This window comes from Branchiostoma belcheri, unplaced genomic scaffold, assembly GCF_001625305.1.
Source record: "Branchiostoma belcheri isolate BF01 breed outbred unplaced genomic scaffold, Haploidv18h27 scaffold18, whole genome shotgun sequence".
Lineage (NCBI taxonomy): Eukaryota > Metazoa > Chordata > Leptocardii > Amphioxiformes > Branchiostomatidae > Branchiostoma > Branchiostoma belcheri.
The window spans coordinates 298,776-315,620 of NW_017803268.1; the positions used below are offsets into that span (position 1 = coordinate 298,776).

Below are 16,845 nucleotides of genomic sequence, written 5' to 3' on the forward strand. Positions count from 1 at the left end.
TGAATTAGTGTAGCATTCGCCAATAATGTTGTGGTTTGGGTATCTGAAAGTAAAACAGTCTATGATTCTGTATGCACTGATAGAATATGTATAAATGTCTGTCAGTGTGTTTAGAGATTGTATTTGAAAGGGTAATGTTTGAATTGGAAAGGTTAGTCACTGTTAACAGGCCACATTCCTAGGCACTGATCTAATACAGTAGTCTAAAAGAAAGAAGGTTTCTTATAGACCTATAAATCTTTGTAGCTGACTAGAGTTTCGGATTCCTTTGTGCTGCTTGGAGAATAAACTTGCAGGATTTATGGAGGGAAAGGCCAAGAGAATGTTTGAGGTTCAAATAAATGTTTCACCAGAAGAAAACACTCCTTGAATACATTTAGAAACTCTAGGCAGCTATGTACTAGTATACATTTGCATGTAACAACAGTTGTATAACATTATAAGGCCTTTGCCCTGCCTTACTAGTATCCAATCTGTTTGCAATTTAGCAGACTATAATAGATATTTGAGATATCATCCTGTAGTTCCTTGGTTCAATCGTAACAATTTGGAGGAGACAAGTCAGAATCTTATTAATCTAATTCTTTGTGATAACTGTTGAAATATCCATATGACTGTTGTATTTGTGTCAATCCACATGATAGCTACTTAGGCCACACCAATTTAATTTCTTGGTTAACGGATTTGTCTACAAAAATAATGGAGCGGGCGGGCGAAAAAAAAAATAAAAATAAAAACAGGCCTAGGCATCCTATTATGGCCCAAAATGGTACGATATGAGCCATGAAGTCAACACTCCAGGCTGGTTCAAAATTTAAACAATGAATTTTGAACTTTTAATACCATTGCATTGAAAGAATTGGAATAAATGTAACAATTAGGATGAAAAGGACTGTTTTCAACTGTTCAGGGCAAAATATGAGCATTTTGCAGTTGATTCTGAATTTTTATTTTTATTTGCAAATCAGAAAAAAATGAAGCGGGCGAATCCGTTAACCAAGAAATTAAATTGGTGTGGCCTTAACTGTATGTATACTCCATTCTATTACCCTAGGATTTGACAGACTTCTTCATCCTCTCACCAACTTCTTTTTTCAATAACAGTGGACCTTCTTAAAGAATTTTGAAAGTTTGCAAAATAATGTGTAAGTTTTTTTTTTTATATAATTCCAATATTTATCACAGGACATGGTGACAGTTTTTTAAACTTATTTTTATGCCGCCACCAATGCAGACAAACGTACGGACAACAAAGATTATTTTCACCTGAGTTAATTGAGGAAACTTGTGAAAAAAATTGCCTTTCCCAGGAGCACAAGATTGGTGGCATGGCAGGATTCGAACTCGGGACCTCTTGGTTCCGAGCCGAACGCTCTGTCGTTGTGCCACACAACCCCATGTGTAACTTAAGGTTGTTTCAACTTTGTGTTTGTTTGTTTCTTTCGCATAACCGGTAAAGCTCCTTTAGGCGTAACACACCAGTTTTGTACATGTACACACATGTACAAGTTGCGTAAGACTGAACTGTATGGTTTCACTCACATCGGGAAGATCCCCTACTCTTTTCGATAAGTGCGGTGGGTTCTTTAACATGCACGGGACCTCCATTTAACGTCCTATCCAAGGGACGTCCCTAACCGAAGCTAGGTACTCATTTCCACCTGAGTGAAGTGAGGAAATTCGTGTAAAGTGCCTTTCCCAAGGGCACAAGATCGGTGACATGGGCAGGGTTCGAACCCGCGACCTATGGGGTGTGAGCCGAACGCGCTACCGACTGCGCCACACGGCCCCAATTTGTTGCAACAAAGCTTTGCCTTTCTCTAATATCATCTGTTCTCTTCCACAGGTTGGTAGTAATGGCGGTTATCCTGGGTATAGTAGAGGAGGGTTTTGTGAATGACTGTAGACTGTTCCACACACACATCCTGGGGTACCTGGTCATCCTGACGTTATGTATCCTGGTGGAGGGGTGTGTGGTCTGGGTCGCCATGAAGGGAAGTATCCTCTACACAGAACCCAGGGACCCCATGCAATATCTGCTGTACATTAGACTAGGTAAGTGTAGACTGTTTCACATTGTATTTACACTGAATTAGACTTAGAAGTTAGATGAAAGATTGTAATCAAGCAGTTTAATCTAAAATTGGCTCTAGACTTAGCTAAGATTAGTGATTTACACAGAACCCAGAGAACCCATGCAATATCTGCTGTACATTAGACTACTTAGTCTAGTAGGTAAGTGTAGGAGGTATGCAAAGAAATGTCTATTACATGCATTGAATATCAGACTTAGAACTTTATTGTGTCATTCTGTTTATCTACACACTGAAGTACATTTTCATGCAGCTGGCTACCAACCCTCTACTGGTTACATAGTTAGTATAGAGAATTTTAAGTTAGTCACTATAAGTTTAAAACAAATTGTTCAAGTAAGGAAACTTTCTACTTTATAAGAGACTACTAGTAACCTAAGACTATGGCTAAGAAACTAAGGACAGAAATAAATGTACTGTAAGTTTGTTGTTTCTTTTATTTATTCTTTGACTTTAAAGATTTGAAAAGAACAGGAGATCTGTCCAAGGAGTCAGCAACAGAAAATTTAGTTTCTTTGCCAGGCTGGCTCCTAAGAAAATTTACATCGCATGTAGATATTAACATGACTGTAGATGTGCCCTTGAGAAATGTAAGACTAGGAGAACTTCTATTTGCAGTTATTCTGCTGGTGGAGTTTGTGTGGTCAGTGGTTGGAGTGGTGTGGATCATCCAGTACTACAACGACTGTCCAAGCAACATGGTCAAGAAATCTGTACTGGGTAAGACTTCTGTTACTTTTATTCTTTTGAAATGTTTCTTTTCATGTAGGAAAGTTCAGGTAATACATGTACATGGGAAAACTACAATGTACATGGTCTTATATGAACTACAATGTACATGTACTGGTATATTATTCTGTAACAGTTGAATGTATCTAGAGCATATCCAGATCATTCCTTCAAACTACATTGTAGTTTTCTTCTTAAGAGTTATTCTGTCCTGTACTGTCCAGTTTCTGTGTTACAGACATTGTACATATGGCAATTGTACATTCAACTTGATAGTGACAGACATTTTTACAATGGAATAGTACTTTACATCTTGTATGACTTTTACATGTTTTTACCATGCAATACATTTATTCATTATTCTAGCTGATATATGTTTATATAGAAAATTGAACATTTTGCATTCTTCAACCTTACTTCACCTTCTGCACACTTGTGACCATTTTTTAGGGGGAGATGTATTGTACTGGTTCAAGCTAGTCTTACAGGGTCTGGCTGCACTCTTCACCATTGCAACCTGCAGAGAGCCACATGAGAGGTGGGTCTGGTCTCCCCCCATGGAGCGGAAATGGTTCGGTCTGCGCATTCAGTGGATCGTTCCATTTCGGATAAAAAGGGGTACAAAAGTCTACACCACCACAGCTTACACTAACATCAGCCACCGTTGTGTCTGCCGTTGCAGAGTGTTACAACAGTCGCCGCTTGCTGCCACCGTTGCAGTTTGCTGCCACTGGATCACGCATTGTCACCAACCTAATAACAACTGTTACAACATTGTGTAGCACACCACATACATGTACTGCTGCTTATTAATACAAAGGCTGGAATATGACAAAAAGGACTAAATGTTCAGACCAACACTGAGTAAATGGGGACTGTCTACTGCAGCCTCCGGGACGTGACGTCGAAAACACGGGATTGCAGCAAAGGGTTGTACGCATCTTGCCAATTCACTCAGTGTTGGCCTGAACTTTTAGCCCTTTTTGTCATAATGAAGTATACCAACACAGGTGAACTTTCATGCTAACAATGGCTGGATGTTGTTCTCCGTCGATCAGAGTGAGATATAGCAGGCAGGGAAACAGTGATCAAAACAACACCAAAAATTCTAATTAGATTGACAAACGTCTGCGGATTCTTTCCAACCACTTACAACACAGTTAAGTGCAGAAAGTAATTTAAATTTAAAATTATTGTGCAGTCAAAACTGCCCAAGACCACTCATGGGACAAAAAAATATCTGGTCTATTTGTACAAAGTCATGTGGTCACTATAGACTGCTTGTGTCAATGGGAAAAATTATCTAACTTAGGGACCACCAAAAAGTGGTCACATCATCCACTGGTCCTCATGTAGAATGTAGAGATTCTGGTTTGACTGTAATTTCATACACCACTTTTAACGTTAAAATCTACTAAATGCTTCCATCCCTCCCACAGGCCACATCCAGACAACAGATACTTTGCAGCAACAACACTGTACAGTATTGTAGCGCATATAATACATTAACACACAACTCAACCATCTTTCCCCTATACCAACCCTGTAGGCATCATAATCTGTGATTGGGTCATCTTCTTCTCGGTTCTTGTCACCGCATGGTGCGTTTTCGACACGGCGGGCAGAAATTGGGTGAAACTGAAACGCTGCAAGCGGGAGATCAAACGTACCGACACTCATGTCTGGAGGACAAAACTTAACCAAAGGTGAAAGCACCATGCGTGCTGCCCTGGGTGTTGTGGTGCATGTGGTGAATAATATTCTATTATTGACCAGTGGTGAATAATACAATATTGACCAGTAGATTTCAGAAATCGTACATCAACTCTGTATTTGTGTTACAAAACAACCAAAGCCTTACTTTCAAGTATGCAAAGCCTGTTCAAATTTGTAAACCTATTTTCACATTTTAGTGGTGGTAACACACTTCAACTCTTAAACTTACATGTATTTTCTTTAGATTGAGCCTCTACTAAAAGTATTCTTCAAGAACAATATTGCAGTTGCAGGGTTTTTATTTATTCAGCTTGCCACAGAGAACACAAAAAAATGGTGTTTCCTTTCAAGATTATGTTGCACAATATGTATTTTCCTTATCTAGAGGGATACTTTTCTTCCTATCTTACAATGTAAGCCTTAAAAATAGACTTGAAAGCCTTAAAAACAATCTTCAAAGGCTTGCCTCTACTTTAATGCTTGCTGCTTTGATGATGTGCATATAAAAGCTATATATAGCTATTTCAAAGGCTACTATTTACATACATGTAGGAACTACAGTACTGTAAAATGTCTTCATGCTATGATTGCTACGGGCTTCTCAAAACACTATAATCTACTTTCTCATTACTTTTCGATGTTGTCTTTCTTGCCATAGTAACAGCATCCATATTACTAATCTTGCTGCGTATGCTTTGCATGTTAACTGCTTTATACTGATGCCAAGTACAGGCTGCATGGAGCTAATGAAGCTAACACATTGTTTAACAGTTTTTCCTCCTTTTATTTTATTGCAATTGTGTATGTTATGTCTTGTCGGTGTGGTCCTCCCTTTATTCTTGTATGACTTGTAAGTTTTGAAGAGGATTTTTGTCTTCAACCTCCTTCTTTGTGTTTTGTATTGAGAACATGACAAGACAAGATCCTTTTGCATCTGCATGCAGATGGAATATTAAATGTTTTCAGTTTTTCATATACATTGTAGTATGACACCTTTGATGTGTGTAGTTTGAATTATTAAATTGGCTTTTCTATTAAATTTTATTACTTTTGCTGGCCTATCTTTTCTATAATCTTGATATACCTAGTATGACTTAATGTTGTTCCGAGAACTACAAGTATCTATCATTCTATTATGTCACATATTAATTGTATTTGTTAATATCTTTGTTCATTCTGTCAATTTGCATTGCATATTAGCTGACAACTTTAGGCATTTTATAAACAATATTTTGTTGACCATTTATTTGGTACTAAAAAGTCTTTGGGTGTTCTACATGTAGATTCTTTGGGAAAATATTTAGAGAAATTTGAGTTTTTTAGAGAAAGTGAGTTTGAAGTTGCCTGTCTGCCTGCCCCCCTCCCCCCTCAGGCTGACCATGGAGGCATATGAAGCCAGCTGGGAACACAGGTGCAAACTGCTGTGCTGCTGTGCTGGGGTGCAGGACAATCAACAGGTGGGGAACTGTGTGCTAATGCACCTGTTACAGTAAGGCACCTGTTATAGTAAGGCACCTGTTACAGTAACTGTAGATAATGGTAGAAAGTATGGTAAAAATGGAAGTAGAAATTACGTCATAAATGGATGTACGATTGAGCATTTATTGTGCCAATGGCAACACGCTGGCAGAACATACTGTGCCTAACAGTGTGCAAAGCCATGATGTATTGTGTATAGCACTTTGGCAGAACATATCGTTTAAGGTCATATTCACGTATTCAAGGTTAACATCCTATAAGTTTGCAAATGTTGTCGCAAATGGGCAAAATTGACCAAACAACCAACGAAAACCATAATCTGGTTTTCGCCCAGGCAATTAAGTTGGTGTGGCCTAATATAAAATACAAGACAGTGATCTACAAATCTGTCTCGTCCCTGTGCCCTCCCAGCATGCCTTTCAGGAGATCGCCCGTCTGCTGTCTGAGTTTTTCATCGATGTTGACCTGGTGCCGTCCGACGTGGTCGCTGGGCTGGTCCTACTCCGACAGCAGCAGAAACATCAGCGACAAATGATCGTTGGACAGGTACAGAGACAATCCCAATAATAGACCTCATCAAGACACCTAATAGAAAGCTTTTGTCTTCACATTGGTCTTTAAACAGTTAAATCTGTGTCCATAATATCACCAGGGACCATAATATCGCCACCTTGAGAAATAGTGTGCTTAAAGATATTTTTACTGCAACATACCCTAGGTATGTACATTTGATGTGTGAAGGAGTGCATACCAAAAGTATGTTGCAGTAAAAATATCTTTAAGCACACTGTTTCTCAAGGTGGTGATATTATGGACCCTGGTGATATTATGGACACAGATGTTATATAGAACTGGCCTTTGATGCACAAAATAACTTTAACAGCTAATTAATGCCTTTAAATACTGCACTGATATTGAACAGTAATTTACATCAGATCTGTATTTGGAAATATCTTTGTTGGCACTTTGCAAGTCAAACATACAGAAATTATTTGCGTGTATCAAATGACATACATGTAATACGGTAGCTTTAGACTGGTGTGGCTTGTTTTGTTTTGTTTTGTTTTGTTTTGTTTTAAAAGTCCTGCATACATGTACTGGTATTTGTTTCAAGAAGGGTCAGTATATTCAAGGACAAAAGATGATGCAGCCTAAATGTTTTGTGTTCTTTCTTCCTTTTACTGGATGTAGATGTAAAAATTCTATAGACTTATAAGTAGCTTGGATGGCACATGAACTAGATGCAGCAAAGATTTTTCAACAGTGTCACACGTTCTTCATTGATGTAGTTAAAGATCCTGGATCTGTATTATAATAGTTGATGTTTATCACCCTAACAGCACAGTAACGACACTTACCAGTTCCTGTCAGGAGTTCCCATCAACCCTCGCACCAAGTTTGTACAGCTCAGCCGACCGGTCAGTGTTACTCTATTTTAATTATGTTTACCAAAGGAGAATATACCGTACTTGTTTTTGATCTGTTTTGTTCTTCTTCTCCAGACAAATAAGGTCAATGAGCCAGATGTCTGTCACTAGTGTTGGGTTATTTCGTGTTGCAATTTTATAGCAGGAGGGACTGAATAAACTGGTAGACGGTAGACTACTAGGAAGTATCTAAGGCAGCTCAGAAAAGAACAATGTTGCAGATTGAAATAGATTAATGTATTAATAAACATGAAGTTGGATCTAAACAAACATGACTTGTTGCCTTCTTCCCTTAACAGGAGATACTGGAACAATTTAAGGAAGTTGTGTACTACATGAGGTATGCCCTGGCTGCGTATGGATGGCCTCTGTACATCTACACCCATCCAGGTGCAGGAGCATGTCAACTTCTCAAATTCTGCAGGTAAGGATGACCTACACACAAGCATTCTCATCTCATATCTTAATAATCCCTAGCTTGGGTGCCATTTTCCATAGTTTCCACCGGCTCCCTATTGAATGTCACTGGCTACCACCGTGACAGTGACTGTAGTTAAACCAGCAACATTAGGGAGCTGGCAGAAACTTCGGAAGATGGCACCCAGCCTAATCTATCTTAAGGGCTTCTGTTATATAGTTTGATTATTTGGACCATTTTGGCCAACATAGAGGATCTGAAGGTCAACTGGTTTTCTCCATCCTTCTTGATTTTTTTGTTCTTCACAATGTTTCACTTAGTGGCATGCCGGTCCATTCGCTGATATTATCGTCCCGTCTTTTCCATTGCCTACCCCTCTTTTTTCATCCCTGGACTGTTCCTTGCATGATGATGGTTTTGGGCATCACATTCACTTGACTGTATACAATACAAGACCCAGTGACACAGAAAAAGCCCCAGACCTCCTGCCTTGTCTTCTTAGGAAGTGGCCAAGGCAAATCAGTGTAATGTACTTGACTAGACTTAACGTAATATGAAGGTAAAAAAAAATTAATGAATTGTTGTTTGTTTATTGTTTGTGTTTGTTAGCTGTTGCTGTTGCCAGTGCTGCCGTAAACATGATGAGGAATGTTGTTGTTTGTGTTTGTGTTTAGCTGTTGCTGTTGCCAGTGCTGCCGTAACCATGACGAGGATTGTTGTTGTTTGTGTTTAGCTGTTGCTGTTGCCAGTGTTGCCGTAAACATGACGATGAATGCACGCTGGAACATGACAACTGCTGCCAGTGTAACCTGGCCGGACTGAAGCGCACACTGCACAACTATGGACTGAGCAACACCGAGGTCACCTACGCTAACTTCCACTCAGCTGTAAGTCTCCAAATAAACTAGTCTTTTACTTTTCTCTTGTATAGACTGACTAACAACAGTAGTGAATTAGTAATCGGTTTATTTCTCTCCATCACAATTTCTAACACTCTGAATTTCACTGAGACTACAATGGGTGAAAAGTTCATGGAATCATTATTCAACTTCTTATGTATCAAAGATGTAGTTTTAAAAAGATATTAACACATATGGGTAAACAATGAACAATTGTTCATATTATGCTATATGTAATACAGCTTTAATAGCAGTGACTAAAAGAATTTGTCATCTATAATTTGCATATCAAGACCAGTGATATGCAATATTGCAATATTCAAGTCCAATCATCATCAAGAGTTAAAGTTTAAAATTAAAGTAGACACTGATACAGCAGTGGATGAACTAAGTGACATTGCTTGAATACAGCCCGAGACTGTGCAATCAATTGCACTTGTAAGTGATGTTTCTTGCATGTTTTTCAACTGTTTATGATTAAGACTGTACTGTTTGTCCTTTGCAGGTGAATGAGACTTGTTTCTTCGTGGCCATCGACCATGACAGGAAGACTGTAGTGGTGACTATTAGGGGAACACTCTCTCTTCAGGTGGGCAGATTCAAAACCTAAGGCCACTCTTTTTTTTCTAAATGTGTTGAAAAAGAAATATTTTGAAAATTTGGATTCATACATTGAATATGTATCAAGAATTGAATTCGGTTAAAATCAAAGTTTAAACCACACACACCTGATCTTTTTGAAAGATTGCAGTTATTGTAATTTCTGTTTTATCAACTGCACGGACACCAAGCTCTGTATTCTGACTCTGAGGAATATGTCTTTGCTCCCTCCCGCAGGACTGTCTGACTGACCTGACAGCTGATGCAGAGTCCTTCAGAGCCTTCAGTGACGACTTTCCACATGACTGGTACGGACACAGGGTAAGCACTCACTCTTACATGGTAAAGTAACTCAAACTTACGTCAGTGAAGGTAAGACATCCAGGATACGCCGGAAAAACAGTTTCTCAGAAGCAACTGGATATGATTGTGGAAACGGTCAGTTGTTTCAGGTAGCATCCACTACCTTTTGTCAGTGGATGCTACCTGATAAACCTGCTTTTCTGAGAATTCTCCAGTGCTACGAGACTTATAGGTTTCTTCGAACAAAAGGAAGGCTATCTGTTTACCTAGAGTGTTATTTCCTTAATTTCTTTCTACAGGGTATGTTAGAGTCAGCCGTGTACGTGAAGAACAAGCTGGAGGAACTGTTGCTGCTAGACTTAGCCTTCTCCAAACAGATGGATGAGGAGCAGTATGGACTGATCATTGCTGGTCACTCCCTCGGTGCTGGTACTGCAGCAATCCTGTCCATCCTGCTCAAGAAGCAATATCCTAACCTGCGCTGCTTCCCCTTCTCTCCACCTGGTGGTCTACTCAGGTAAGTGCCTTCTAAAAAATTACAATGAAGGCTAGACATCCAGGTAATTAGATACACAAGGGAATTTTTACTCAAGCAACTGGATAGATTTGAAAACTGTGAGACGTTTAAAGCAGCACTGCAGTATCTTTTCATCACTACTTTTTGTCAGTCACTGACAGCAAAAAATATTAGATGCCACTTGAAACGTCTGACAGTTTTCAAAATTATCCAGTAGTGCTTGAGTAACAATTTCCTTGTACATGTATATATAATCATATTACTGTGATACATGAACATTAAGTCAGATTGGGGTATATAGCTGCATGTGTAAGGAATTGTTGCAAATATTTTCTATGAACTTGACAATGTTTTTTCTCTTCTCTGTAGTAAAACTGCAGTTGATGCTAGCAGGAGTTATATCACATCCACTGTGGTTGGGAAAGATGTCGTACCTAGGTGAGTAAGAGACTTAGTGTTCTTCTCAAATTGCTTTCTTTGTATCTGTATTTATCAACTAGTTGTACTATACACTAAAGACATTTTGGTATAAGAGTCACCACTTAAATTGGGACTTGTCATGTGTGTTTTTTGGGGGCAACACTGGTAATCAAGCTTTCAAAAGGTAGACAAGTATACACAAACACCTTTACTGACTGTTTGCAATGTTGCTACATGTCTGATAAATGAATCAACAAAATAAAGTCTTTTGTTCCTAAAGGAATGTATTATGTAAACCTCTTCCAGGATGGGCCTGCCTCAAATGGAACATTTCCGGTTTGAACTTCTCAAGATGCTGAAAAGAAGCACTGATCCAAAGGTATTTTTTGTTGCTAAAGAATTAGAAATTTACATGAAGTAAGTGTCCAAGCTGTAAAAAAGGCCCATTCTTGCTCTTTGTTCTTTGGATCCATACCCGTAGAATCGCCATCTCTACCCAATCAATGTCAAAACCCCAACATATATAAGAAAAATTATATAGTGTTCTCAAGTAGTTCTGAATCTGTATTTCTTACTTCCAGTGAAGAATCATAGTCTACAGTCTACCATGCTGCTTCTTGCTCTCTCTAAAATCTACAGACTGTTGACAGAGACTCCAATCCAGATCTCTACCTGATCAATGTGTCTATCCTGACATATGTAGTATCAAGAAGTTCTAAATCCATATTAATTTTTTTTTATTTTCCAGTGGAGGATCATAGCCTACAGTCTGCCCTGCTGCTGTCTGCGGGACCCGTACCTCATGCCGGACATCGACCAGAGTTCGTTGACCCAGTCGACCCGTGACCTGAGCAGCAGGTCGGCCAGCACCATCTCCATCAACCTGCCGCAGCACCTGCAGCTGTACCCACCCGGCAGGATGATCCACGTGGTCAGGAACCACCCCAGGGAGAAATGGTATGGTCCTGTGGACTAGTGTGTTGTATGTGGGATGTACCATATTAGCAGTACATTTGTAGCAGAGGGGGAACAGATAGAGATGAAAGAGTATTTATATTTTATTAATTTTGTTTTTTTTTCTGTTCTCATTTGGGCAGAGATAGGGACAGTGTGATGCTACATTCACGTTAATAACAGTCCAGAATGTAATGACAAGACATCAATAAGTGTTTGAAATTGAAATTTTCTGTGAAATGTTCAACAACTGTATAATTATAGTATAAGCCTTCCTATTAAGCTACAAGCCAAAACAGGAATCTCTTGGTTCAAGTCTGTGAAAATGAAATTAAGGGACAGCTTTTTTTAACATGGAGAGCCAAGCATGAATATCATATATTAAATCAAGTGGTGGCTGAGACTGTTGCTTGCAGTAAACGTTTTTTTGACAGATCTGAAGATTTTTTTTTCCTTTTCCATTTCCAGGTGTGGAAAGATGAAGCCCCGCTATCAGGCTCTGTGGGTGAAGAACGAGGACTTCTCAGAGATCCTGGTGTCACCTGCCATGATGGCAGACCACTTCCCCGACCAGGTCATGCATGCACTGGAGGAGGTAAGGACTCTAGATCTAAAGGTCTAGGGTTCGAATCCCATTGCAACTGTGTGTGTTTGGAATGTATGTTACACTGATGCTGATATGTACATTTTGTACTTCCTCACTGTAATAACTGTTTAATCATTTAACTGTTTTGTTACATTTCCTCTTCTTCTTCCATTCCAAACACTGACCTCCGACCTGGCCAATGACCTGATATGTTGACATCTCTCACCATGGTAACTGGTGTTGGGTTACATCATGATGCAATTTTATATTAGAAAGGATTTATACTCCTGCCTGACCATATGTATTTGAGTAAGAATTAACAGAGCAGACCATATGCGAAGGTAAACATTATGCATTTGCACTAATATGCACATATTTTCTCAGGTGCTGCGCAATACAGACTATGGCTTAGAAGACCAGTTTGAGACGTCCAACAAGAACAAGTTGAAGATGGACGACTCAGTACAGATCAGGTACAGCCACGAGACCCTGAGTCACACCAGTGAGGAGGACCTGTTAGACTGCGCCTGTCCCAGGGTGGAGTCCAGCCTCAGCTGGGAGTACAACTCACGGGATGAACTGGTGGCAGGTGGGAATTTTATCATACACATGTAGCTCTCAACAATTTTATGACTACTTTTCGTTTTTAATTTTCCCAATTTCTATCCCAGAATCTGTCCTTTTTCCTTCTGATTTCCTTTTTGGTTTCCAATGTATTCTTGTATTTCTTTTAACCTGGATGTTATGTATTTGTATACTGCCCAGGCTACCATAAACTATTTTAGGTAGCAAGTTCATTCTGTCATTATCCCCACATTGTTTTTGTTTCTTTCTTATCTTTTATTCTCAGCTTTCTGTCATTTAAATGTTTGTTTGGTTCTTTAACATTAACTTCATATATGTATGAACATTACTGTAGTCAGCTGTCCTTTTATACCTACAGACACACACAGCTGTATACTAGTATGCTTTCTCAAGACAGTCAAGTAAAATTATTTTATTATTTTTCTTGACTCAAACTTGTATTTAATGTGGCACATTTTTAGATACAGTCAGTGTAACAAACAACACAGTTCTGTAAGTCTCAAGAAGGCCCCACAGAACTGTGTTGTTTGTTACACTGTATCTGGAACAGACAAGACTTTGAGAGCTGCATTTACAGAGTCTCAAGTGTAGCTCTCAAAGTCTTGTCTGTTGTTTCAATACATATTTTATCTTCCTTATTGTTCTGTACCCTGCCTAACCCTGTTTGTTATGTCATATGTGTTAATACTTATCCTCTATACTTAACTACACCACACTCCTGTTCTGTACAGACCACTACTCAGACCTTATTCTACCTTATTCTCTGTCAACTTTACGCTCCTCTAAAGGACCAAGAAAAGGTTTGCCTTTTCAAAGTAACATACATGTTTTGTGTGTATGTTGTGATGCTGTTGTATATTTGTAATTTAATTATCTGTCTTGTTGTTTGGTTGTATTGTATGTCAAGTGTTGTATTCATAAGTTTCTCTGTGTTTTTGTATGCATGCTCTGCATTGTTATTTGGTGTTTCTCTGTGTTGTTGCATGCTTGTACATTAAATTGTATTATCTCTGTTGTCTTGTAAGAAATCACTGATTGTGATCTAGTCTTTCTGTGACTCTTGGCTGTTTTTTTGCTGTGCTGCTTTTAATCCTTGATAAAATTGTTTTTCCATCTGAAATTCTGATTCAACTTTGTCTAACTCTTGCCTCTTAAATGCTCTGTGCTTTGCTCCCTTGTGTCTTGTATAAAACTTATTATTGCACATTTATTTCTATATTTATATATGATAGGTGTGGATGAGATCTGCTAACATACAGACAAAAGTTTTTCCTATACAAGAATTCAAAACAAGTTTTCAATTCAATGTTCTTAATATATTTTACTTTATGCACACTAGAATGGAGTTAATTTTGATAAAGCGAGGAGGATTTCTGAAAACTTCACACCCTTGAAGTACTTTTAACATGGAAAATATGTTATGAATGTTACTCATAACTGACATTTTGTGCCACTCAGGTACACCTTCTATTAAGGAGAACAAGTCCAGGACCAGTCTGATCACCAAGTCTGCCCAGACCCTGGACCCCACCGACCCAGACTGGCAGTCCTCCGCACCGCTCGCCGAGTCCGAGAGCCTCTCCGAGTCCGACTCTGTCTACTCCATCGAGGAATCGAGTAAAGCCCTCAGCATCGGCACCATACAGACTCTACAGTCCACCCCTGATAGCACAATCCTCAAGTCAGACCCTGGGTACTGTTATTATGTAAGTACGGGAGTGTCGAACGAACTTCTCAACGCGAGCGGTTTTCCGAGTGAGGAGTCAACGCCGCACAAGAACCAGATGACGACAACGGCAACGATAGAAAAAATTCCTTCGCACACGTCGAGCGCAAAACAGCTGTATAATGGAGTAAGTGACGGAAGTCCTGGCGAAAAGTGGAACGGACGGCCGGCGTCCGAAGAACTGTTGAGCGAAAAGGCGTTACGCACGAAACTCCCTCCGCAACCAAAGTCCTTCACAGCATTACCAAATGTGTATAACTCGCCATCGTTTAGCGAACACTACCGGCTCACGCATGTGGACGACGTAAACACCACAAACCCGCCGCGCCGCCACAAGGCGTCCAAGTTGAAAACGCGGCACCTCTCGGAGCCGATTCCCGAGAGGGCAAAGTACGAACCCAACCTCATTCCAAAGCCGCCGAGACTCTACGCTAACAGAAGGGGCACTTCGCCGGGAAGCGCGAGGGGGATAGAAATGAAGGAATTCCACAGATCGCAGGATTCGGGTAGTATCGATAATGGAGAGGATTCCGACAGTATCCCGCTAACAAAGGCTGATGCCCAGTCTGTAGATTCCGCAGTTCCCATAGAGACAGATGTATGACCTTTGTATAGATGCTACTTGTAACAACATGTCTTGTTCTTGTTATGTAGATTACACAACAGCGAGACCCAATCAACTTCCGGCACAAGTCACTAAGGCTAATAGTGGTCATGTAGGCAAATATAACTTGAACTCAACATGTTTGTAGTAACAACAACGGAAAAATTAACAAGTCCAGCTAAAATGAAAGGTGAGCATCGTAACCTTATTTTGTCCCTCAACAACAACGTAACAACAAGTACATGCATCTATTGGCAAATGACTTCAGTGTCATCTAACACTGCAAACATACATGTACATGAAGTAGACATTATACACATGTGCTACAGGCTTAATTCATTGGTGATGTTAACTGCATTATTGTACTAAATTGTATCACTATGAGTGATTTATTTTGTTAATGAAGGACAACTAACTGCTTTTGCTTCTGATAATATCTGTGGCTGTTGATGAAGAACATTCTACTTATTTTTTTTCATGTGAAAACATCAAGTAGAACTGTAGTGACCATAGTGTTTTTACTAGAGGTTGTTAAAAGATGCAAAAGAGTAACACAACAATACACTAGCTTTGACTTTGTGTAGGAATGTGGAAAGTATGGACATTACTCAAACTCATACCGAATTAGAGGTATGTTGAGTTGAAACTGATATACATTTAAAAAAATACTATGTAGTTCAGGCTGAATAATAGGCTAGTAAAATGGTCCTTTTGAATTGACATGTATACACTGTGGAACGAACTCATTCATTTTGGCAACCATATCGATGGCAACAAAAGTCTAGGCAAAAGTTTTAGAAACTGACTGTTCACATCAAGTGCACATGCAACTGACAATAGAATGATAACTTAACTGTACTTAACACAAGACTATAACATTGTAACTGTATTGTATATAGGAAATTGCCAAACCACTGAAACATAATGTACATGTATGTGCATGCATGCCAAATGTTCTCCACCAAAAAAAGAAAACAAAAAAGTGTGTTTTTTTTTGCTGAGAAAGACAATTGTGGTTTTACATGGACATTGCTCTTAAATGTTAGCCATCTACAATGTACATGTATAGTGTCACTGAATGCCAAGTCAATAATTAGGAAAAGTATTTTTTGTACCGTGAGTTCCTACAGTGTAGCTTATACATATGTTGTGGTTTATTTTGAATCCTCTTTTTTTTTTGTCTCAGGAGCCACAATTGTGGTTAATACTTTAAATTGTACTAACCTGACTATGAAAGTTTGACTATCATACAGGCATCATGTGACACATTGCAAAACAGCAAGTTTTTGATTGTCCATCTGAAACCAAGTTTAAAGTTTTAATTTGCCAAAAAAAAATGTGACCTGACAAGTACATGTTTGTGTTCCTATTGAGAATTTTGGAGCTCTTTCTGTGTTTTGTAGATATAGTAAGGATTTCTGTGGAATTTAGTGCCAATCTTGTACTTTTACAGTGCCCTTGCAATGACTTTTGTGTTGTGCATGTTTTAATAATCAGTAGAAGGATGTATAAAGTTAAGTTACTTTGCAGGAGATAATTTTCAAGAGGATTTGGCAAAGCTAATTTTATTTGTGTCAGTATTATTGTTGTTCAATGTGATGTTTTAAGGTGTATCCAATGCAATTCTGTTGTATTGAAAAAATTCGCATAACAAACTTCAAGATTTTTCTTAGGGTACTTAGGGACCTACTGGGAAGGATTGGGAGTTTTTGTTTAACCTTTTGTGCAATTTTTTTTTTATTTGAAGATTATATTTTTTTCAGCCAGCTTTCTTAACGAAGATTATTCC

The 16,845-nt window shown here is 38.9% G+C and overlaps 2 protein-coding genes across 2 annotated transcripts; both read left to right on the plus strand.

Moving 5' to 3' along the window:
* The first annotated feature begins 1,851 nt into the window (after window positions 1–1,851).
* LOC109467276 (sn1-specific diacylglycerol lipase alpha-like) lies at window positions 1,852–10,623 on the plus strand. The gene is made up of 12 exons (XM_019765220.1): window positions 1,852–2,055; window positions 2,712–2,813; window positions 4,372–4,528; window positions 5,911–5,995; window positions 6,429–6,563; window positions 7,358–7,435; window positions 7,744–7,868; window positions 8,596–8,749; window positions 9,267–9,350; window positions 9,599–9,682; window positions 9,964–10,181; window positions 10,551–10,623. Exons 1-12 carry the CDS (start codon window positions 1,857–1,859, stop codon window positions 10,621–10,623), a joined length of 1,494 nt encoding a protein of 497 aa, XP_019620779.1. The 5' UTR covers window positions 1,852–1,856.
* A 288-nt stretch (window positions 10,624–10,911) lies between these two features.
* LOC109467396 (sn1-specific diacylglycerol lipase alpha-like) lies at window positions 10,912–16,351 on the plus strand. Its single transcript, XM_019765338.1, has 5 exons — window positions 10,912–10,980; window positions 11,350–11,558; window positions 12,024–12,150; window positions 12,526–12,730; window positions 14,185–16,351. The coding sequence occupies exons 1-5, from the start codon at window positions 10,924–10,926 to the stop codon at window positions 15,054–15,056; spliced, it is 1,470 nt and encodes a 489-aa protein (XP_019620897.1). The 5' UTR covers window positions 10,912–10,923; the 3' UTR covers window positions 15,057–16,351.
* The last annotated feature ends 494 nt before the right edge of the window (window positions 16,352–16,845 follow it).